This window comes from Pagrus pagrus (assembly GCF_965226575.1).
Source record: "Pagrus pagrus genome assembly, chromosome: 7".
Classification (NCBI taxonomy): domain Eukaryota; kingdom Metazoa; phylum Chordata; class Actinopteri; order Spariformes; family Sparidae; genus Pagrus; species Pagrus pagrus.
In genome coordinates, this window is record NC_140191.1 from 8,223,766 (window position 1) to 8,248,865 (window position 25,100).

Below are 25,100 nucleotides of genomic sequence, written 5' to 3' on the forward strand. Positions count from 1 at the left end.
AATGATGAGAATATTAAATACACTTACTGAGGATTCAATAACACAAGACTTTGCATTAGTCCATACGGCAACATTAAATATGCTATTTGACAAGGCTGCTGTGCAACAAAGGAGTGTATTCAACGGATAAGAGGGTTTAAAAGGGTGACAATGACCTTTACCAGTACTGTTAAGTATTATCACTTTAAAGGACGACGTTAAACTGAAACGCAATGAGATGATTTCTTCACCAAGGCCTGACATTTGAAGCTCACGCCCAGTGATTCAATCTTATTTTAAACCGTTTTCTGTCAAAAAAAAAGGGACATGACCGTTAAGGTTGGGTCACAACTTCCTTAAACTTCCTTCTGTTACAAAAACAAAGTGGTGCATTAGGTAATTCTTCCTTCAAGTCACTGCAATCAAAGTGTTTCACTTAGAGGTTCCCATGTAGTGTTTCAATTTAGAGTGACTTTTTATCTCCAGTTGAACTCGCATTATTAAACTTGTGTGTCTTTTTTTTTGTTTTTTAACAATAATACCACTTGGAAATGCCGCGGGCAAAATGTTGAGTGTCACCATTTTAATAAGCACTTGTTTCTCAGATAACTGGCTGTAAATACAAAAACATTGCATTCATTGCTGAAGTGATGTGTGATCACTTAAAGCAGCTACAAGGAACTTTAATATTTTGATGATTCTGGCGGCCCCTGTGGACAAAGTGGTATGATCTCCACCGCCTAGTTTGAGAAAGATCTTGATCTGGTTAGCGTGTGTAGCCTACTTGTCTTGGAAACAAGTGAAAGAAACATGCAACATATTTATTTTTGTACTTTTCTTTTTTTAAACACCTTAAAGGTACGATATGTAAGAATTTTAGCTAAAAACAACAGACTGGGAATAACATTTCTGGTGTTATGACCTCTGTGTATTGTGTTGCAGAGATATCAACTGAAGCTAGCATGCTAACCAGCAATAGCCCCAACCCCTGCCGGTTCAAAGCTGCTGTGCTGGCGGTTTAAACACCAACACTCCCACGGTGCTCTGAGCTCCCAGTCAGGACCGCTAGTTGCACGGCTAAACGCACTAACTAGCTAATGGCAGCTACAGTTAACAGTTACTCTAGTGACATGTTCCCCCCCTGTTTGCTTTGAATATTAATTCAACAGGTGGCTAAATCTTACATATTGCACCTTTAACACTGTTAGCAGGATGAATAGCAATGCAGTAGTTTATCTATTTGTGGCTATGTAAGATAAATAACTGTTATATGACGATGATGAAACTAAATAAACGTTGTTTTATTGCAGAACTGTACCGCCATAAAAAGTAGTTTCAATTTTTAAGTCCAAATCCGACCCAATGACAAGCATTAGGAGTGACTATATAGAGAAAGTTCTGTCCTGGTGGTTTTGTTTGCTTATGATCATGCAGAGGCATCAGTATTAAAGGGGCTCTGTTTAACTTCTGTGTTGTGCTGGAGGCCGGTCATTAGTTTATGTCTGTGGACGTGGACAGGTCTAAACTAACATTAGCTACTGTTGCCCTCTGTTAGCAGTTAGCAGAGAGAGGCTCTCGAGAACGTGTATGAAGTCACATCCTTTGGACTGTCCCTGAAAATCCTACCCGGGTCCTTCACAAAGAAATTCACAGTCCAGCAGCGTTAAACAACTGAAAACAAACCGTCCACGGGCTCGTATAGACAGCCAAGAGAAACGAGGACAGTCTCATTTGTCACGTTGTGTAATAATCTGCTCACATATGGCCAATAGAAAAGTGATTAATACATGTAAATTGCAACAAATTGCCACATAAATCCACTTTAAATTGAGAGTATTACACCAGTTAAAAGTTCCTTGCAGTACATTTGAGTATTATATTATGTTTTAAAGTAAAACTCCATTAATACGCACTTGTTTCTCACACGACAGGCCATCAAAAAAGCCTCTGTGATAAAATACATTCCTTTAATAATATAAAATTACTTATCAATACTACCAATCTTACAAATTAACTGTTTTAATGATTTAAAGAGTCTTGGCACGGCTGTAGAAGAACTTACTGCTTACTGTGCACTGTGGTTTCTCTCAGCTAGCAGACAGAGTACCTAGTTTTTTTGCGTTTGTTTTTTTTTGTTTTTGCCAAGACACTGAATGTTGTTTTCACCCCAATAGTCTCTGAGATTCAGGTTTGTGTTGAAGAATGACCTATTAATGAACCATCACCTCTAACCATAGAGTGCAACAAAAGAAGACGCTGACACCATCACATTTTCAAGCACAGTGAGCCTCAGACTTAAGGAGAAACTCGCCTGAGAAACTATATCACCGCTCGAGGTCGGAGTGGGGAACAACGGCGGCATGGCAAAACTGCCTCGACTGTGTTTGCTTCTTTTGTTTGCAGGCCAACTTCCAGGTCAGTGTGAACACGAGTCAGTCGTGATAAATAATATGTTGGCATTATATAAACTCTCGCCCAGGTTCATATCTAAGCATTTATTCTCTTGTGTTGTCTTTAATTTCTGCGAGTATCCATTTCAAACATCTGATTTGTAATTCTAGACCCAAAGAATGTATTTCCATATATATATTTATATATTTACATTATAACTTGTGTTAAATGTACCATCTGTGACAAAAATCGGTGTTGATGCAGTGAGACACAACATTAATTAACATACCGCCTCCGAAGATGTAAAAAGTGATTTAATAAGTGTAAAAACTCGCGTTGTGACTTCCTTTAATGACTAAAAGTAGAAGGTAAGAGGGATGCAGCCTGTTTTTGGACCGTCATTTCTGTGCTCGCCGGCCGTCTTTGTCGCCCGCACTCCAATTGAGTGTTTTGCTTATCTTATCTGCAGCATTTCATCATCGCACTTAACAATCACTTCATCACACTCAGCCAGACAAGCGGTCGCTACAATATCCCACACAGATATCCCAAAGCTTTTCAAATCTTTCTGTACTCGAGTGTCTCCCTGTTAGAGTTTGTCTAAACAGCATTTGTTGTTAAGTGAAGTTTGTCTCATTGGGAGCCATTCAATAAATGTTTGGTGCATTGTGAAATTGTGCTAAATGAGACTTCCTATTTTGTCATTCTGGTGGTTGAGTTTTCTGTCTGATTGTCTTTGTCTGGCAAACCTCGCTCCCAGCTGTCACCCGAGCATACTAAACACACGTTTAAAGTATTTGTAGTTGACCTGCAGGTCTGCGCTGGACTTTTTAAAAGTTCCTTGTATGACACATTGTATTAATGGCTCTGTCTTTAGCCCTGACAGCGACCCCAGAGGGACTGAGGGTTAGACAGTACCCTCCCTCTCTCGGTGTGATGCGGGGTGAAACGGCAACCCTGTCCTGTCATTTCAAAGTTGAATCCCTCAAGTACGGGGTTCAGTGGTTCAAAATGAAGTCGGAAAAGCAGCTCATCGCAAAGTCAGCCAGGCAGAGCGTTGTGGAGAAGAATCAAACCTCCTCCCTGGTGATCACAGAGGTAGCGCTGGAGGATTCTGGGTGGTATTACTGCGAGGTGAACGTCCTGCAGAAAGAGCCGGAGTGGGGCAACGGCACCGAGCTGGTCGTCCTAGGTGAGAGACAAATTATTTGTTACAGAAATTCACGCTGGGGTTATATTGCCCTGTTGGTAATTATATCTCATTTGTATCTTTTGTGCACCAGAGCCACAGAGCTCAATACGAGCGCCGGTGTGGACCATCACCGTAAAAAGAAAGGGCCGGGATGAATCTATAAAAAATTCAAGTCACGTGAAATTCCCTCAGAGTTCATCTTTTTGCCTGAACAGTTTCATGACAGATCTAGAAATAATCACCCCGGCACCATGCGCAGTGCCTTGTATCGATCTTGCCCAGGGAATTGAAACTCACCAGAAAACAAGGCAGGGAGGGATGGTCAAATTATTATGTGGAAATCCTTCAGGCGGAAAAAAAGCTTCCTTTGGATTTTCTCTTGATGCAAACTTACGTCCACTAAATAACAATTGACATTTTGTGTTTTCACCCATTTTATTCCTGTTTAACTGTTTTATTACAGACTTACTCCGTTTTATATCTTTTTCACAATTCATTTTATAATAATGGCTTTTTTATTTTTGTTGTAGGCAAATCTTGTAACATCCATCTTAAATGAGGCCTATACAGGGCAAATGGTAATTATAGATACTAGAAGAAGTAGAAGGGATTGAGGGATGATTCAGAGCAGCAATTTAGAAAAAGATGCTTCAGTTGTGCAGAGTATCTTTTTGTGCTGTATGTACTGTTGGACCTTTTATTTAATGTCTCAGCTTTTACCAATGTGCATTTTCAGCCCAGATGCAACAATGCAACAATAAAATGTTGGCATTGTACATTTCTGCAAACCACAGCACGTTAAGTTTGTATGTTTCGTACGTGCCGTATCAACATTTCTACAATGCGTTTGATAGTACGGTTACGCCTGGCTGAGACGGCTGACAGGCAACAGACTGCTGTCCGAGACCATGAATGGAAAAAAAAACAAATGGGTATTTTTGACGAGAGGTCAGGACAATTTCCTGCCAAAAAAACAGGTATTTTTAACCAGACAATTACCAACTGTGTTTGAGGCAACAAACAGGTACTTTTCAGCCTAAACATGATGTTCTCCTAACCCTAACGAAGTGTTTTTTGTGTCTCAACCTAACCATCAGCACAGCATTGTCACAACATAAAACTGAAAAAAGTTTTGACTTATCTGTGGTTTGCAGAAACTTTGCCGTGATTTATTCTGGTGATTGGGTTTGTGCAGTTTGTGCACCACGCTTTGATTTGTTTATTCTTATACTTTTCATATTTCCTCTTAATTCATCCTTGTTTTTAAATACGTGGCTGCATTATTATTAATAATACTACATGAAAAAAAACTCCACGTAAGTTCAGTGTAAAGGGTCACATTAATGTCAAGTCAATAAATTAAATAACTAGATATGTGTTTTATTACAGGAGAAGAAGAAAAACTTGAGGCTCATTATTTTTATGTAGAAGCTCCTCTTATCTTTTTACGTAATAACTGAATAAACACATGGAGTTTATGTATGAGTCTGAATTAATTTGACTTAATCAGACTGAGTAATTTAATTTATTCACATTGACTCGACATGATGGAGAAACTTCACCCTGACATTAAACATATGTAATAGAATTGGATAAAAAAAAATGTACATGTAATTAAAATACTTATCGTTGTTTTTGGCAGTTATTTTTGAGTGTACATTTGCTCTTATCTCCATTAATGTCCTACTTTTGTTGCTGTATATTATTACTTTGCTGATGCAGTGACCCAATTAACCAGTCTGAATTATCCTGATGTGTTTACACTGTGTCTGACTCCTTCAGCTCCACCCTCCGCTCCCAGAATATACCTCCAGACTCCCCCGGACCCGCAGACTGGCCGGTGGGCTCTCCTCTGTCTCACCGGGGGATTCCACCCCAGCCAGCTAACCCTCACCTGGACCTACCAGAGCACAACGGCCGATATCGATCACCTGTCAGTCACCAATTGCACCCTTCCTGCAGTCAGCCCTAAAGGCAACCTCTCTGAACGCCCGGCTGACGGAGCCCTGCTGTCTGCAGATTGGTTGGTGGACTTGCTGCCTCCACACCAGCCACAGTGTTTCCAGGTGATGGACAGCCGCAGCCAGGAAGTGTTCCTCCTCAGTGTGTTCGCCCTCCCACAGAAACAATCTCTGGACGCAGGGATCACCTTCACATGTGGGGTGCAGGACCACCCCGCCATGAGCACGGCTCTGACTGCCTCCTTCACTTGGGGTAAATAAATAACGAGTCGTTTTCCAAATAATATAATCTTGTACATTAGAGAGTCATCTTGGAGGCACAGTGCCTCTGTGGATTTTATTTTTCCCAGCTGGAAGTTTTCTTTTAATTACATCCTAAATGTTTTTCAACATGAAAATTACACCCATCAGTTTTGATCATTTAACTTTGCTTAAGAGAAATCATGTTTTTCTTCAGTCAATTTGGTGCGACAGATGGCTCCAAATATTATGATTCACACTGTGTGCTTTGGAGAAGAAGTCTGTCAGAGGTATGAGTCACTGCTGTAATATATGTAATGCACATGTCATTGCAATTTGGGGGAAAAAAACCAAAAAAAAACATTGCACCTAGTTACTGAACACATCTAACACTGACCCAGAATCTGATCTCAACTCAAGTGACTCAAGCTGCTGAATGCATCATCAGGTTAACCTTTAGCTTCCACCTGCTGTCAGCCTGAAGAAATACTCCTTGGAAGTTGACTTTCCCACCAAAACCACGTAAACAAGCTGTAAACACATCGTTGACATATCACGACCTTTAAAAGTTAACATTTGCTTGCAAAAGTTGCTCATTTAGACATCCAGCAGTGCTAATGGAGCAAAGCTAGCATTCATTTGAAGTCGAGCAGACCTGACAAACGTAAATCCAGTTATTGATCTAATTTTAGGGAGGGAACTATCTAACGCTTTAAATGCTAAACCCTAAGCTCACTAATTGTTGCTAACTTTGACTGTCTGCCGTTTTGTGCTTAATAAAATCCCCCTAATGTTTCCAAAGTTTACATAAAACGGTTTCATTCGGCTGCCTGCTGCTATAACTTCTGGGATAGAGTCAGAGAGCGAGGAAGGAAGTCGGAGCGTGAGACTAAACATAAAGTGAATAATGCTTTAATGCATTACCTTGTGCAAACATTAGAGCCTCAGTCAGGTCAGCTTTTCCTCAGCAATTATGGTTGTTTAATGGTATGTTCACCACCAGTGAAGGATAATGTGTGTTTATTTGCATTTCTCGTAACTGTACATTAGCTGTAAGCTAACAAGCAACATTAAGTATCGACGGTGTCTGTGTGTTTGAATTCAGCTCTGAGCTCGGCACTCACCAGGAAGTCCGCTTCTCTCTCCTCTTTACCCCCCACTCCCATCTGCAACGCTACCGTCATGAACTGGAGTACATTTCCCCTACATCCACATTAAAATGTATAAAAAACAAGAGACATTTGTTATATATTTTCTTGAGTTGAACGGTGCTTTGTATTTGGTCACCTGTCGCTATGACTTCTGGGGAAATACGAAAAACGGCATGTCAGAAACTCCTTTCACACTGGACAAAAAACCTGCTGACGCCTGCTAACATCTGGCTTTTGTCTTGACTATGAAGTCACAGATGTCCAGCTGTGATGAAAACGTGACACTAGGGTGGACATGCTAATTTTAAAAAAAGAAAGGAAAACCTGTTAATTTTACGGTAGGAAACCGGCAGCTGTGGTTGCCAGAATTTTACCGTAATAAATACAGTAAGCCCTTTTCTGCTATTACGGTAGAAGCATTAGTACTGCTGATTTTACAGCAAAGGTCGAAGTTTACAAGTTTTTACCTTATAAAAATTGTGCTGTTTTGCTGTATAATTAACATGAAAATCATATTTTTTGTATTGCTAAACAGCGTTTTTTTAAAATAGTAAACATTTGTATTTATGCGGTAAATTTTGGACTCAAACTCAGACATTAACCATAAAATCAGCGTTACTAATATCTTATTGCAGTAACAGTAAAAAAAGTTCTACAACATTTATTAACAGGGTTTTTTTACAGTGTAATTTTAACCCTTTCTCTGGCGTAATGCAATTACGTGCGTTGCAGTTAAGGATGCTGGCTTGTTATGTGTCATTCAAGCTTTGCTAAATCCCAAAAGGATTTCTTGATCTCTGGAGACTGAAAACACCTTGTGCCGACTGAGCCAGTAGGAAACTTACCTTCCAAATAACCCCGTCTGTACCGACACAGGGATCAGGGACGACAGGGGCCTCACAAACCACAGGTCATTTGTTCACTGTTCCCCCTACTTGACTGCTATGTGGGTCAAACATTGATCATTCCAAGGCAACAGATTGCCTGCAATACTGCATACTTGAACAAATTAATGATTTTTACCGATCAATGTTTAAACGCCTCTCCTCCCTGGGAGGAGGCGAACGTCCATCAGCCAAAGCCAGTTCAACCTCCGTGATTTAATTCCGTCGTGCTCAATAACGTGATAAGTCGGTGCTAATCAGTGTTTGCCTTTATTTCACCCCGTTTTCGCTCTACTTTCCAGACGCCTCTCCTAACGAGCTGATTTTGCAGTTGAACATCCTCAAGATGTGCTTCCTCTCTGCGATGACAGTGGTGTTTTCATTGGAAGGTGAGTGTGTAAACCTCCGAGCAAGAATTACAGGAAGTTGTTCAAAAAACGATATTTAATTTATGTGATCTCGCGCTCCACAGCGGCCAAACATTTCTGCCTGCAGGGAAAATGATGTCGGGCCATGTGAGTACAATATTCTCCCTCTGCCTTTGGCAAACACGTCATGTACACACACACATGCACGGGGGCTGTTTTTCTTATTGCCTTATCCTTGTAACCTATCGCACATTGTTAGGAGAAAGTCAACACTGACGCAAGGACCAATTATTGTCTTCCAGGAAACACAGGGTGAAATAGGAGGGGAAACAAAAAGAGGACCGCCGGGTGTTCAGTGTGGCTCATCTCGGACGGCCAACCTTTGACAAACACAGATCAAGAGAGTCGTCGCTGAAAAATGAGAATTCACTCTGACCAAACAGTTAATTCAATGCCATATAAACTAAATGTGTTTCCCTCCTGCCATTTTTAAAACCTCTTGCTCTACATCCCGCCTGGCTTTCACACACTGTGTTTCCCTTGAACATTGATGCAATCCCGATTTGCTTTTGCGCATCAAAAGCTGTTTATCTCTGTAACTCATTATCGCTGCTTCGTGCTGACTAGTGTGGGGGTTTTCTTTGTATTTTTTGATTTGCTCATTGTGTCGGTAGCTGGTAGTACCGCACGTCTTAGTCATCAGCTCAGGTCTGTGTGTCAAAATGAATGCTTCATGCATGATCCACCTGTCAAACTGATACAGTGATCAGCTCAACCTCCGCGCGGGCCTAATCCTCACAGAACAGGATTACAGCCGATGCCAGCGCTCGCTCGTGTGATAGCATTGTCTTAGGGTGCAGTGTGTGTGGGGGGGGCCCGAGATCTTGATACACATGTTGGAAGAAGTTTGGTTTAAATTTAGGCCCGCCCACGCGCAGGCCGACAGCGCCAGTAATAGTGACCAATAAACACAGAGCAGGGTGATGAATGTAAGGTGTAACCATATTAGTCATAAACAGGTGTTTTCTGATCAATAAACTTGCTTCGGCTCACATTTAATCCTCATTTTTTTATTTGAAAGCACTTCTCAGAGTCTTCACACAACACGACCGGTGATCTGGTGATCGCATCTGAATTCACGTAGCACAGCAGATATTTACATGCGGCGCTCACGTTCGTCACTCGCTCTTTCAAAAACAAATTAGTCCTTATCTCTCACTTTCCACGCACTCACGCACACACACACACAATTTCCTCGCACCTGACTGCCACCCATGCAAAACAATCTTCGTCGTAAATGACGTAAACGTGTTATTATATGATGTGTTTATGAAAGTGGTGCATCTGTGGCTCGGCGCTTCCCGGTCTCGCTCTCACATGTATAAACACGCACACACACACATACACAAACATCATCAGCAAGTAAGTAAAATGTTTATCTTATTTGCGTATGAAAATGTTGTTATTTTTCTCGTAATTACAGCCCCTGTCATAAAGCTTTCAGACAATATATTACATCCATTCGTACATATTTTCATACACGTTGACAGCTTTAGTACAACACAGTAAGAAGGCCTCTAATCATATCATATAAATACAAAACTGTGGGAACTACAGTCTGAAGGAGAATACAAAATAGGCACACAAATATATTTTGACATAGGAACCAAACTGTGTGACCTGCATGCTGTACACAATCTGTTTTTTTGCGACACTAATCAGTTTCAGCACACTTGAGCCTTCCTCCCGTCCTCACACTTCACACTTCTCCACAGTTCTCTGTTTTTTTCTACCACGATATGTGACAACAAACGAGCCTGTTGTCACAAACAGACCACACAGTCTGTTTAAAAGCCGGTAGCAAAGCTTTATCTCTTATTGCACAAAGATGGCGTCCGAAGCTGTTCCTCAGATATTTATTTTGTTGTCGCTTCTGCCGCAGCACAACACCTGCAGCTGCATTAATGAAGATCTGAAATCCTGCTGTTGTGTATGAATATTTCATTTGCATGTGACAGTACAAAGAAGCCCGTCTCCGTGGCTGTACACATTACGCTACATTAAAATCTGCGGCCGGCTCAGACAGTCCGACGGAGGTTCTCCTCTTGTTTCCATCGGAGAGACAAACAAAGTCACGCTGCACCGTTTACAGTAAGTCTCACGTGTAAAAACATAAACACGTCATTAATTTCCTGCTTCCAGGGATGAAGATATAACAAATTAGTGAAGGCAGCTGCTCACAGCTTCCTCTCAGTCAGCTTAGATAGTATTGATCTCCTCTTGTTTGTGCTCCTTATCTTTTGCAGTCTTGTTACTTCCCCCCCACAAGGCCTGGAACATGTGACAGGACAGGCACCGTTGCAGGCGACTCTTAACCCCTTCCATCACACTACCCACATTCCCTCTCACGGCGGAGGAGGACAGGTAGAAAATAAGTGGGTCGAGACAAGCGTTGAAGGTGCTGCAGAGCAGGGCCTTGTCTCTCCAGTCGGGACTATCCCATTCAATAAAACCGACAATGTGGGAGACGTTATAGGGGCCAAAACATAAAGTGAACACGAGCAGCGTTCCCAAAGCCATGCCAATGGCCCTCAGGCGCCGGCGCCGGCCAATGTGCTGCAGCTTGGACAGAATTCTGATGAAGTTGATGTAGCAGAAGCTGCAAATGAGGAAAGGGACGCAGAAAAGTACAATGCAGAGCTCCAGACGCACAGGCAGGAGGACTTCCAGCTGGGCATCAGTGAAATTCTCATAACACACGTTCCTCCTGTTTTCAACAGCGGTGTTGTAGGTGGTCGAGGAATTGTCGTCTGAAGTGGGATTCGGAGAGGCTTCGTTGCCGATGAAGGGCACAATGAACACGATGCTCAGGTTGAGGAAGGAGAAAATCCAGAAGAAGATGCTGGCAGCGACTGCGTACACAGGTCGCCGCTTCAGGGTGTGTTGGATAGGGAAAGCCACACCGAGGTAGCGCTCTACGCTGATGGCGGTGAGGAAGAAGGTGCTGTTGTAGATGGTCATGTAGAAGACGAACCCGGACACTGGACAGAGGACCCAGGGCATGTCCCAAACCATGTCGTTCATCACCTCCTGCATCTTGAAGGGCAGGAAGAGGAGAAAGAGGAGGTCGGAGATGGTCAGGTTCAGGAGCAGGATGTCGATCGGTGTCGATCTCTGCCTCACTTTTCTGTAGAAAGTGTAGAAGGCCAGGATGTTGGCCGGGAAGCCCAGGACAAAGGTAATGATGTAGATGGACAGACACAGTCCAGTGTGGCACTCCTGCATGGTGGCCTCTGTGGAAGTTAGTCGGTCAGGAGATCGAGATGTGTCACATAACGTCCTTGACTCCGGAGGGAATGAATACACCGCAGCACGGAGAGGTTTGATCTGTCAGGCAGTCGGAACCGCAGGAGACGAAGGCTTCTTATTGGGTCAGTGGCCTGGAACAAACCCGGCGAGACGGCGTGGTTTTCCTGTCCCCACCGATAAACCAATGCTCATCGTTTCCTCGAGGGCTTTGAGCTCTGCTGATAAGAGAGAATGGAAGGAGATTACCACACTGCACAGCACGGCGTTTCGACCTAGTGTCCGTCTGACACTTGGTTTAAGACTGTTACACTTTTTACACATTAAATTTTAGCCTACGAGCTGAAAGAAGCCAGAGATAAACTCTTCTTCCTTCTTTTTTCTATATTTCGTCTTAATTTCTTTCTATATCCCTACTTCAGAGTTTATTGCAGAGCTGAATTATCTCTTAATGAGGAGCCAGTGTTTTGGTCTGGCACATGGGTTTGTATACAAACCGTAATATTGTGTTATTGCTTCCTCCCTGTCATAAATACAGAACATTGATGCTTTTATCATTAACTTCCAGCCCCCTGTTCTCCATATAAGCACAAATACTGGACATGTTGTGAAAATGATGACCCTCATAAACATAATGACTTAACTACAGCGAGGAAATGAGTCTCTTGAAGCCTCACAACAGGCTTTTGTCACCAAAACAATATAGTTAGTATAGTCTATATATCTAATTCCTGCATCTTATTATGAAAGAAACAGAAAAGAAAGACTGAAGGAAATAAGTAGAGTATAACAAAAAACAAAAATAAAAAATATTTGTAAAGGAACTTGTGATATTAGATTAAAGAAGCTAGTTTCTTACCCTTAATGTAATGAGCTGCATCACATCAAAGTGAACGTGTGTGACAGAGGCTCGGCTCTTATAGTCCTTACAGTCCAGTGACAACGCTGGGGAAGTTTTTTTTTTACTCTTCTGCGAAGGAATGTGACGAAACCAAAGAAGTGCCAAGCAACTTTGAGACTTCCTCTTTCTCTGAGGCAGCCCTCAAGCTTCCTATACGAATGTGTTTTTTCAATAGAAACCGGCGGAAAGAAGAGAGAGTGATTGTGGCTTACCTTATTCCACTGCGTGTTCCTCGGCACACCCACATGTGCTGATTGCTCAACTGTTTTATTTGATCTCCTCTATTCAGCAGCCCTTCAGCTCCTACCTACCGTCGCCCGGCACGTCCCCCTATTTACATGATAATCTAAACATCCAGCGCAGATAATAGAAATTATTATTAGGGAGATACTGCAGCAATTTATCTCCCACGCTAGGCAAATACGGTTTCCGTGGCAACAACTGGCCTTTTTGCAGTATGAGTGGTGTACACGGTCTCTGCGAGCCCGTCTGATCGTAGGTCATTAAATCATATTTAGTTATCCGTGCACGCTGCTCCTGCACTGTGACATCAGTGAGGAGGAGAGAAAAGGCATTTGACACAAAAGAGATGACCTGTCGTCAGAGCAGTCCCTCCCTTTCACAACAAGCGGCGAGGGCAGCAGGGCCGGCTATATGGTTTTCCAAACAGAGGGCCCCCTGTTAGCTATTGCACACAAACATAATTAAAAAAAAAACCAAACATGACGTGTGGTTTATTCAGAGAAGATGGATGAGACTTTCCACATCATTCTACTGTATATATCCGGAGCCAGACATGTGACTGCGGTTCAAGTCTTAAGCAAGACCCAGTTATGAGCAAGTCAAGTCCTGAGTCAAGTCAGATGAAACTGCAGCATACAGAAACAGAAAAGACAAGGTGTGAGCAGTGTTGTGAAAAGTACATTAAAATATAAATAATAAATAGTAAAAGTCTTACAGCGTCCCATGTTGAATGTACTTAAGTATCAAAAGTAAAAGTAAATATGTATATATATAAATATAATGTATTTACAGGTATGTGTATATGAAGTACTATTCTGTAGATCGACCGACTATCGGCCTGGGCAGGATAATAGGTCAGTCAGTGATTTTACTCGATTACTTTGGCTCTGATGTAACTAGTAACTAAAAGTATGAAATAAATGTAGTGAAGTCAAAAGTATTTGCCTCCAAAATGTAGTGAAGTGGAAGTTTAGAATAGGAGAAAATGGAAATACCTGTCTAATTATGACATCATTTATCTAACCTGTTCCAAAAGTATGACAGTGAACTGAATTAATGTTATTTATTTAAATAAATGTAATCAAAGAAAAAACAAATGACCTTATAAAAGATATTTTTGACGAGGGACCGCTGGAGACCTCACGACGTCTCCAGGTGAGTTTGTGACGACCAGAGCAGGCGTTTTAGGCCAAAACATGATGTTTTCCGAACGTTAACCAAGTGTTTTTGTGCCTAAATCTAACCAGACCGTAAAAACAGCACGGTCACAACTGAAAATGAAACTTAAAGAAACTTGAAGTTGCAAAACAAACAAAAGTAAAGTTTCAACATATCCCTGACTTGCAGGAATGTACTTTCCCATCATTATTTCGGGGGATTGGGTTGCTACACATTCTGGGCTCTTTAAGCAACAATGTGCAGCACTGTGGAGAAAAAACAAACACTGACGCTTTGGGTTGTTGTCAGACCCGAGCCACAAACCCAGAGCATCGCATACTGTACGACCGCCTGGAGATGAGACTCAACATTCAACCATCTGTCTCCAAAAAGTTGCACATCATGGCTCTAAGCCATATATGTGTGCCGCCCACTATTAAGTCATCACGTCTCAAGTCAAGTGACACGCCTTTAACCTCCGAGTGGAAGTTGAGTCTTGAGTCATTTATTTTCTGTGTGCGGCAACACGTGGATGTTAGGAATCGGTGCTCTCATTCGTATTTACCGCGTCATATCACAGCAGCAGGGTCAAGTTTCAGGTGAAACAGGTGAACGCTGGCGGTTAATTTCATGAAGTGATAGAAAAGAGCTTTTGAAGTAATATTGACTCAGAGGTGTAGAACGAATCCTTTTGATGTTGCTTAATGTATGTAAATCACTCTGAGACACTTTCAGTCGAGCCCGGTCTTTAAACACTTGATTCTAATGTGTGAGTTTCGGATATTTTGTCACCGTCTGACTTATTACACATTTGTCAGTCAGTCACCTCCTACCCCACCTATTGATCTTATTTAAAAACCTTCCTTTTAACTTCCTCCGCCCCGCTGTCGCTCGAGACAAACGACACGGACGAGAAAAACGCCTGAGTTTCAGACATCTGCTCCCATCTGAAATCATCACAATCACAATGTATTATGCAAGCTGGTTTGTTCCACTGTGACAACTGTTTTCCACGGAATGACATCAGGGGTTTTCTAAGATGCTGTTTGAGCACAAACTTGACTGTAACGCTCGCTGATATTTCATCACCGCAGGACAACCCGCTTCAGTAATTAGCTGGAGACAGTTCCGACCTCGTGGCGCGAGACGGAGGAGCAAATCAAGAAGGAAATGCAGACGGGGTCCCATTTTGCACTTCTCGCATTCCATATTTCACTTTTTTTCTTATCTTCCAGAATGATATCAGAGGCAGGATATTATTTTTCACATTAGTCTATTAAAGTTGTCTCCACTGCCAAAGGAGAATCGTTTCCATGGGGCTGAATGTGTAATGTTAAGCATGTAAGGTTGGATCATTGAGTTTTTTCCCCATTTAAGTTAATAGCTTTAACTGCAAGAATTATTGTCGGTGTGAGACAGGAAAGAAGGAAGAGGTGGAGCGAGGCTGTAGCTGGGATTTTAGAAATGAGGGCCCCTCAACGCCTAACCACACCGAATGTGTATTTTTCACATTTATAAGTCGTCATTGAAAACTTTTTTTAAGTAGTCAAAGATAAATGGGAAATATCCACCAATGTTTTAGTATTTTTTATATTCTTTTAAAACAATTATAGATTATAAACAATACTCCCCAGGTTGCCAAAAATCCCCCACATGACCTCAGTGTTCGAAGTGATGAGTACAACCCTGAGGAGGAGTACGAGCAGACTGTCCTCACTTCCAGTGCATCATATATCACAGCTTAGTCAGAGGCCCAGTGCTTCAAGCTGTGATGTGGTGCGTAGTAGTGTAAAGAGTGAATGAAGTCCATATCTGACAGTAACCAAGTGTTTGTGGTTTTGGTGTGTAAAACCTAAAATCTACAACCATTTCACATAATTCAATAGATGAACTCAATCAATTTGTTCTCAAAAGATCATTATGGGGGGGCTTGGAGTCAGAACAACACAAAAAAAAAAGGTAGAAATCAAAAGAAGAAGAATATAATGACAAGGAGTATACACAATAGTCACACAATTGGCAAGTAAAGGTCATTTAAACTATTGTTTTACATTGGATAATTTGATTTTAAAACAAAGATGAATGTGGAAAAAAAAAACAGTTTTTTAAAAGGATTACGAGGAGAGGTTGTGAGGTTTAAAATCAAATTTCTAAAAAGGCCAAAAGGTTGAAAAGTATTGACTTTAACAAGCTGATGTATTTGGTTCAAGAAATCAGATGAGCTCAAATTAAAGCAGTAAGTTCAGAACTAACTCCAGGAACATAAAGCAAAGTCATGATATGCATTTAAGTGTTTGTCAAAAAGAGTTAAAGTCCAACCAGACGTTGCATATTTATTATTGCTAACCTGGCACAGAGCCCTGAAATGCAAAACTTAATGCTAGAGGGGTAAGAAAAACATCACAGGCTGCACACAAGCTGCCATATTTGACGAGTCGGGAGTGAGGCCATGTTGCTCAGGAAGAACGACACCATTAGTATCAGCAAATCCCCCCAAACAACATTTTATTATTGTGAAGTGACAAAACTAATCTGGATGTAGCATCAGTTGGTGTAGCCCCGGTCTTTAAGCTGCTCAGTGGCACACAAAGCCTGAAAAGTTCGACTTAAGCGGCCTGTAGAGCGTGCAGACTAGAGACTTCCTAGCTAGCTTCTCATTTAGCCCTCCTTTAACTTGAGATGTGAGAATAAAACGATTTAAATTTCAAATGTAATCAGATGAAATGGATCAAATTCTGAGAGTGAAATGAGCCATTTCACAGGGATTTTGACACTCGGAAAAATTTAATAAGAGTTTGACAGTCACTCCTTTAATGTAATCTTATGAAAAAGTCTTTTTTGGGGGGGGGGGGGCAGTGGGCGTCACATGGCATTGTAATTACACGGTTTGGCCACCATGTCAATCGGCTTCAAAGCACGGCGCTGTTCCTGGGGGAAGTGACAAAGTCCGGGGCGGATGAAGGGGTCAACAACAGTTCAAACTTTAACACCAGAGGCTGCTGCTGTTTCCCCATTTTCTTTTTTCAAGCATAAAATTGTTTTTTGCACTGAAACCCAACCAAACCATTGCACTGTCACATCTTAAACCGAGTAGGGCATTGACAAATGACACGTTTTGTTGTTCAGTTTTTGCGGACTTGTTACGTGCTGCAGAAACACATACAGTATTTCAAAACAGAGGTGGACTATGCGACATCAAACACGTCTGATTCTTATTTCCCCATGTTTTATGATGTAGGTCCTGATCAGGTGTTGCAGGCATGTGTGAGCAAAAGGGGATTTTCCCAGCAGCGTCAGACAGGTTGAGTGGTGTGAAAACAGGTCGTGAACGGCAGCAGCAGACCCGCGACCCTGCGGTGCTTTTCAGAGTTCGGGGACACTGGCGAGTGAAGTCAGACAAAAGCTGATGCAACAGGATGATATTTGTGTAAGAGCGTACAAAATAGAACGAGGACATGGCTCAGATACGCCGTGTTGTTGCACAGAGAAAAGCCTCCAGAGCGGCAGCGTGTGTGGTCACTGAAGCAGCAGGAACAGAATTATACAGTACACAAGCGAGGAGTGAGATTTATTAGCGTGCCGACGTATCAGGCTCCGGATATCAGAAACAAATTTATGCAGGTTTCTCTCTCCTCGTCGAAACAATCCATTAAAAACATTAACGATTTTTTTTTTTTTCTCCTCCTTCAATTTTACATTTTTGTAGATTAATATTTTATTTTACCAAAATAGATGCAGTTTATTGCTCTCACTGATCCCTGTTAAGAATCCCAGAGGCTAAACAGAGAGGGGTGGGCAATAATGCTTAATGGGGCTGCTAAACTATAAACGAATTACATTAGTGAGTATTTTCAAAAAGGAGTCTTTTAGTTTCCCGTTGGGTCTTCTGAATATTTCATCAAAAGTAAAATGTGTGGGAAACGGCAAATTGTTCTCGTATTAATTAATAACAAACTAATATTGTTAATTGAAAAATACGACAACAAGTGGCCTTCAGAAACCAGGCGGCGTACTGTAGCGTGATAGTACCCTGCAAATAAACCGACCGAGCACTAGCGTGCCCTTGTGCTCACTGGGAAAAGGCCACTTTGAAGTTCAATTGACATGGCTGTTATGAACAAAGTGTCAGAGTGCTTGTGTTGTTAGTGAGCGCAAACAGAGGCAGCGTAGACAAGAGCTGCTCTGAATGTGGTCAACAGCCCTATGAAGAGCAGATACGAGGGGGTGGGGGGTGCGAGAGGAGAGGAGGCTGGAGATGATCGAGTGTGAGAATAAGTGGACGTGACTGCGTGCTTCCTCTTCTTGATTTATTGTAAATGGGGTAAATACAAATAAAAGCGTGGCTGTCTGAGAAAGAGGAAGGAACCAAAAAAGACGAAATATGCAACACTGTACACGTCTGAAGAAACCGACACTGGACCTTCTGTTTTCTCGTCATCTGCAGTTCTGCTGCTGTACTGAAAAACATTATTATCCATCAGAAGAAGCACTTAGATCCTGTACTTGAGTAGAAGTTCCAGTATAAAATTTAAATACTATTATTAATCAAATATACTCCTATGTATAATTCTAAGAGTAGTCGTTCTGCAGGAAAAATGGCTTTTATTGGATATATTGTTAGACTGGTAGTGCGGATACATCAGTGTGTGAGCTGTATTTTACTGTTGCAGCTGCTCAAGCTGGAGCTAATTTTAACTACTCTACAATAAGGTAGTTTAATTCAGTGCTTCCTAGGGGTAGGGCCCGCCCCAAAGGATGATAAGATTAATCTGAGGGATCATGAGATGATTAATGGGAGAGGAGAAGCAGGAAAAATAAGTTATGCTAAACAAAATTCTCTCACACATTTCTAATAATCTTTGCCTTTTGGGACTAGAACAGTTGAAACATTTGAAACCCTCTGATACTCCTTTTCGACCGAGGCGGTTCGCGTGCAGGTCCGGAGCCAGTGCCTGCTCTGGAACAGCCGAAGAACTGGCTCTCGGTCAGGAGAACTGGTTCCAGAGCGGCACCAACACCGTGCCGGTCTAGGACAATGGAGGAGCCGAGCCAAGCCAACCCAAACCGCTTATGACTGCCATTTTTAAAAACCTGAGCTAGTGTACCTTGTTCTGATTTCTCCACTAGAGAATAAACACAAGATTTTTACTATGGACGCCAAATGGAGCAACAGTGGTCCGAGGACCGGTCATGTTTGGATGCCAACATGGGTTTGCAAAGTCAGGAGCAACACTTATAAAGAGTTGATGTCGTCGATAGTTGTTCCTAGCAATGCTGGGAGATTGGAGACGGATACAGTGACTGGATGATGTGACTCTCCGGTGGCTCTCATGCCTGTTCAAACCGGTTCTTAAAAGGTTTGCAGGTTGGACCAACTCGGAACCAGCAGACTTTTATCGTGGTCGTACTTATTTCTGGCCTCTGCCTCTTGTGCAGAGAGCAGTGTCGTCATAGTGGCTTCATCATAACAATAGTTTGTATATTTGCAGTCCTGAGTTTTTCTTTTCTAATGATAAATACACGCTGCCTCTACTTGGATGGTACAGAGATTTATTTCCTCTCACGCAGTTGTCCGACGTCTGTAAGAGGCGTCATGAGGCGACGCAGCAGTCTGCCTTCATCAGCCCGAGGTCTTTCAAGTCCGTCTGGTGTGTCTGGGCTCTGAAATCGACAAGGTTGGAAACCACCGGTTTAGTCTTTATCTGTGCATTGTAATATATAAGACTACTGAATCTTTATCTCAAAATAAATGTTTCCTGCTGCATTGTTGTGGAGTAGAACTATAAAGTCACATATAATGGAAAGTCTCTAGTGCAGCAGCGTTATACTTAAAGACAGTACTTGCATTTCATCGATCTGAGGCCTAATGGGCTGCATCAATTACAGTATGTTGTTGACAATCAGCTGTACATTAGCCACACTATTTTCATTCAGCCGAACGTGGTAGACAGAGCCAGGCTCGCTAGCTCGTGCAGCTAATTTGTCCAATTTCACACTTTATCTGTCCGGCATCTTGCGGCGGCAGACTCATCTTATCAGCAAATTTGTTTTGGTCCGGAACAGAGGACACGAACCGTCGTCTCACACGGCCACAACAGGTGAGCTGCGACACACGGAGAGTGATTGCCACTGAAATCCGCTTCGATCTCTTTCTTTGTAAGACCTCAGTGCATTTGAAATAAAGAGTTAATTGCGTTACATCAAGTAGATATCTCAACAATGAAGGAGATTGCGGCTCTGTGCTTCATGGACTCGAGCGTCCCAGAAGCCTCCACGCTAATCCCTCTGTTAATACCCACAGCATGAACCTATAAGCTTCCTTATATTTTCGGCGAAGGAAAAAAAAAAAATAACAACATAATTCTCCCGTCCCGACAGAAGAGTTCAGCGCCTGCTAAGCCACCATATTGCTATTTGAAGAGTGACTTTGCATCCAACGTAGCTGGACTCATTTTATTCCCAGTGACACATTCATAAAATAAAGCCTCCTATGTCGAAGAGATAATCTTTTATATTTGGACGGGAGCCTTATCAAGTACGACCTAAGTCCAAGGAACAACTGTTGGAGGACAGAAATCTGTGAGGAAAATAGACGACAGTGTGAAAGCCCCGGAGGCAAAATAGATTTCCAGCCCCTGGCTCCCCGCCCATTCCTACTAATCAGTTTTATAATGATCACATCAATTCCTTTTATAGAGGCGTACCAAAAGGAAACTTTCCCGTAGTCCCATTTCAAAGAGCCGTGCAGTTTACTCTCATTGCCAACATGCGCAATTAATATTTCAGCCAACAACACGTGGCGATACCCTGCTTTGTGTAAGTCTTGTAAACACAGAAACCAAGAGTCATTTTGCGTGTAACTTTGTGAGCTAATGATCAATGTGCACATTTTTCAAACTTCTCTCACGACTGGGAATGAGGCCAAGTCACACACCTGTACAATGAATGCCGGTCGTGGGCGTTTATTGGGTTATCTGCCGTTGCCGGGAACTCACAAAGTGGTTGTAAAAGCAAAGCTGATACCGAGGCTGCTGGATGTATGGATGTGTTTGGAAAAGTGGTCAGAGATCACAGTCGCACACGCCGTTAATGTTTGAGGTTCCGAGGTAATAATGCTCCCGCGTCACCTGCCCCTCGACTATGAGCCTGAAAATGATGAATATGCGCGACGGGAGACTGCTTGTTGATTGTTTACAGGGCTCGTTGACCTGTGCTCGGCGCCGGCCGATCTATTATTACACCTTTGTTTGAAAACCGGCCTCCATTGTTTGTCTGCTTTATATTTACAGTACAATTAGGTCCTTGATTACCAATATTTCCAGTCGTGGCTCTCGCACAAAACCCGTCTCAGTTAATCAGCCACGATCCAAGGTCTCGAACAGAAAATGCTTTTAGTCAGTTCGGAGCCGATAAAGAGAGTTTGGTTTTTATTATTCATCAGTACAAGTGCAGAGAACGATAAAAAACACTGAGCTGAACTGATGGAGAGCCTAGATGTTTTAAAGCTGCTGATCCTCGGACCACGAGCTCGGATCATGGAGATATAAATGTCTTGAAAGATCAAAAAGCACAGTACTTAAAATGCATCTCATTATAGGAGCAAAAGAGAGTTGAATCAATGGTTTTGTCAAACAGTGGGTGATTGGCGAGATAAAAGGAGCCCCCGATTGGACCGGAGCTGCGAGACGGAGGCATCGCACTCATTCTGAGAGGTCGATGAAACTTGAAAGTCACGACTCTTCTGATTAGAGGGTAAAATTGCTCTAAAGATGTACAAAATACACCTCTTTAATATCCTCGCAGCGCAATAGCAAGAAAACAACTGGGCTTCGGCGTTCAGGTGAAATTTTAATGACCACAATTTAGGGAGCGTTTAATTGAGAAGTTAGCTGCTGATGGCCTGACACCGACACTCTTCTGTAAAATAGCTCTAATACCACTGAACTCTCAGCAAACTCTACAACTACATCTGGCCTTACTCTGGCCATCTGTCGGGCCAGACCGTACAGACAGATATAAGATGTGAGCTTTAAAACCATTCTGCAGAGGTGTGAGCAAGAATTTGTGATAAATTGATTGCTCAGCACATCAAACATCTCTTCCTCTGAAGCCGACCTCAGGTCGACTGCGGGACAGCTGGTAGGAGAACCTGCGATGGATTCGCACGGTGACCCTTCACACTGCTTTAATCTTCCACTTTGATCACTTTAGTGTGGGCATGCAGTGCGATATGTTGCCGAAAAAGGGCCAAAGGATCGTCGTTGTTGTTATAAGAAGGCGTCGACCTGCTGTGAGTCATGACCCAGCAGCATGTTCAGCTGTACATTAATGTATTTAGTCCATTTTTCAGGTATCTGTACTTTTATTTTAATGCATTCGAGGGGGATTATCGATTATTCTTATTTCGTGTCACTGCAAGCCGCCCTCCCATCATAACAAGCCTGACTTCAACCTGTCATCACGTTGAATCAGTTCTTCTACTTGAGTAAAGAAATATGTGCACTTTTTTCCACCGCTGTCATCATATAAATCAGATGGCGGAGTGAAAGAGCATTTGGTCTTCTTACATACAGTTGGCTGAGTAATAGCTTTGTCATGGCCATGCCAGATGTGGCCCCTGTTCTGGCTTTCAGATCCGGACCATCTGTGGACTGTGATTCATTGCTGTGTTCGGGATGAGTAAGTGGGCGGCGTGGCCATTTTTGGAAAGCAAATTTAGAGATGAAACACTTTCAAAAAATATATTCAAATAATTCAAGGAGGAAGAAGATAGACTGCAGTTTAATGTCTTAATGTTCTTCTAGTTACGTAGTTACCTCGGTCTCAGTGCTATGAGAAAGGCAGAGTTAAACACCTGGTTGTGTTAAGAAGTCGGCAGGTTTTGTTACTTACTGATGTAGAAGGAATGCTGGTTTCGAACCGTCCCACCATTAAGGGTGAAACATATCAACGAGGGAACAGACCGTCCGATCAGTCTTGTTTTACCTCGGTTTCTATCGCTCCCCCTCTTCGCCTTCTTTGCCTCCTCCATCAGCGGTGGTTAATTTCAAGTGCAGAGTTTTCACTGGTATCCAGTCGCTCCACTGGACCAAACAATTTCTCTTTCTGTTTTGGTTGCGCAATCGCAGGCGCACTTCCTTTGTGCCGTAATCCAACCCTTGTTTTTCTGTGAAAAATCCAGCCTCGGTTTAGATCCAGGTTTAAAGGTTCAATATGAAAATGTTTATACTGTTTAGGAGTTACCTTTACATGAAGTTATTTATTACTGTTGAAACTGGGAATAATGTAGTAAAGGATATCAATAGTACATCCCATGTGCCTGTGAAGGCCCGTTCGAGTCCACTGCAGGAACAGCAACAATGAGAGCGACTGCATAGAGAGGTAGTTACAAAAATCTATTGAATTGAATTGAATAGCTATTGATTTTAATTAAAAACACTCCTCCACCTGGGCTGTGTAGGTGTGTTTTCATCCGGTTTGATTGACAGCGTTGGCGACTCGATCACATTTGTAAATGTATGTGAGACCCAGTTTAGCGCTGCCCACCTTAAAATGGTGAGAAGAGCACTGACAGAAATAAAAATGGGGGAAAAAAATACAGAAATTTCTCATGAGAAATAACCAAAACTGTCATAACTAACAGAAAATGATGTGTTCATGTACGACCCTGACGCTTGTATGTTTTTAGCCTCAAAACATAGATGAGAGGAGCTTTGAATAACCACACCGATTACTCCTAAATCAAAGCATTCATATGGAAATATTAGTACTGACAATAGAAAATGCATTAATAATTTAATCCATTATAGACGTTATACACTATAGAGCCTTGTAAAGATTCAGGCTTTTAGGGTTTCTTTATATAAGCTATTAAACCTGCCTCTGCAGAATGAAAAGATGAATAAAAAATAATGTACATTACAGTGTTTCAGGCTTTGCTTACTCAGCTCCTTCGGTGAAGGCACATTAAAGGCTGATAGGACAAACAGCACCTTTTATAGGTCAGCAGAAATGTCATTTCCTAAAGACCTTCAACGTCCCCCTTAGAAAAAACTGTCCTTATCAAAAGCTGTTCAAAAATATATGATAGTGAGCGATTTTATATGAGTGAATCCTGCCAAAAAAAAAATGTGTAAATGTCACCGTTCACTCCCCCAAAGGCATGCTTAATACGAGGTCACGTGGCAGAGCAGTGGCATTTTGGAGGGCAAAGATATTCAAAGGGTCTGTGGGCCACATTTTGCAACAAAGAGTAAAAAAAAATAAGCAGGAACATGTTGGTGCTCAAACGCTCTTCAGCTAATATTTGGTTTCATGATCAGTTATATTTTTTCTGATCAATCATTCCCAGAAGCGATTACAAATGCCTATCGCGGGTTGCAGAGACTAAAGAGACGCTTGTAAATGATTCAGTCTGGAAATGAATTTATCATCATTTCAAAAAATGAAATGAAAACCAGCAAAGGCCTCAGAGTTTTTAATGTACGTCCACCCACCTCCCGACTACCACCCCTGCACAGCAGCAGTGTCCCTTGCAGATGTTTGCTCTCTGCAAGGGTCAGAGTTTCTTATTGTGACCTGTCGTCCACAGATCTAGGAGGAGGAGGAGTGCAAAAAAAAAGCCTGCTGTCATAGAGAGACGAGAGTCATGATATCATTTATCATATTGTGTGTGTGGAGAAAAGAGCACGCAGCTTCAGACCGTCTCTCCTGGAAGGCTTTCATTGTGTTGCATTCAGTTGTTGACATAAAAACTGTCAAAAGAGAGCTGCTTTCTCACCTCTGCACAGTCGGTATGTCATTGTGTGGGTGAAGCCGGTGTGAATGTTAGATGCGAGAATGTTAGATCCTGCGTCGGAAAGGTGCGGGGGCAGGGGTTTCAAGCCATTCGACCATCCAACAAGCAGTCATGAAGAAACATACAGTCCAGGCAGGTTCAGGCCCTTAGACGTGCAGTATATCTATTTAGTTTAAAGTTTTTCAAGGTTTCTGTTGGTAAGACTTTATAGTGACCTTCTCATTCAACATTTATAAGCAGGATACAAACACTTAAGTCCCTGACACACCAATCTGACATCAAAGAACCAGCTGCGATGAAGGCAAACTGTTGCGGCGCCTCACATCTCCTGTGTCTCAGCCAAAAAGATGCACTCGAACACACCGCAAAGACTACAGCCGGCGGTCAGGTTTGTACGTTCTGCGCCTGCATGATGGGGAAATGCCACTCTGCGGATACACAAACCATTGTTTTCATCAAGCAGGGTTTTTTGACAGCACTCTCACTAATACAGCCGCATCTAATCGAGAATATGTCTGATGAAAGTTG

The 25,100-nt window shown here is 42.2% G+C and overlaps 2 protein-coding genes across 2 annotated transcripts; one reads left to right on the top strand and one right to left on the bottom strand.

Annotated features, from left to right (window-relative positions):
• Positions 1-3,306: 3,306 nt before the first annotated feature.
• LOC311260096 (uncharacterized protein) lies at positions 3,307-9,109 on the top strand (the record flags this gene model as incomplete). Its single annotated transcript, XM_084357608.1, has 5 exons — positions 3,307-3,562; positions 5,345-5,776; positions 8,101-8,187; positions 8,271-8,313; positions 8,469-9,109. 4 exons carry the CDS (start codon positions 3,307-3,309, stop codon positions 8,300-8,302), a joined length of 807 nt encoding a protein of 268 aa, XP_084213734.1. The 3' UTR covers positions 8,303-8,313; positions 8,469-9,109.
• A 169-nt stretch (positions 9,110-9,278) lies between these two features.
• LOC311259578 (free fatty acid receptor 2-like) lies at positions 9,279-12,641 on the bottom strand. The gene is made up of 2 exons (XM_084356811.1): positions 12,586-12,641; positions 9,279-11,693 (listed from the first exon to the last, which is right to left on the bottom strand). Exon 2 carries the CDS (start codon positions 11,449-11,451, stop codon positions 10,426-10,428), a length of 1,026 nt encoding a protein of 341 aa, XP_084212937.1. The 5' UTR covers positions 11,452-11,693; positions 12,586-12,641; the 3' UTR covers positions 9,279-10,425.
• Between the last annotated feature and the right edge of the window lie 12,459 nt (positions 12,642-25,100).

Coding starts and splice junctions, on each gene's coding strand:
- LOC311259578 (XM_084356811.1), bottom strand. CDS start 11,451: ATGCAGGAGTGCCACACTGGACTGTGTCTGTCCATCTACATCATTACC.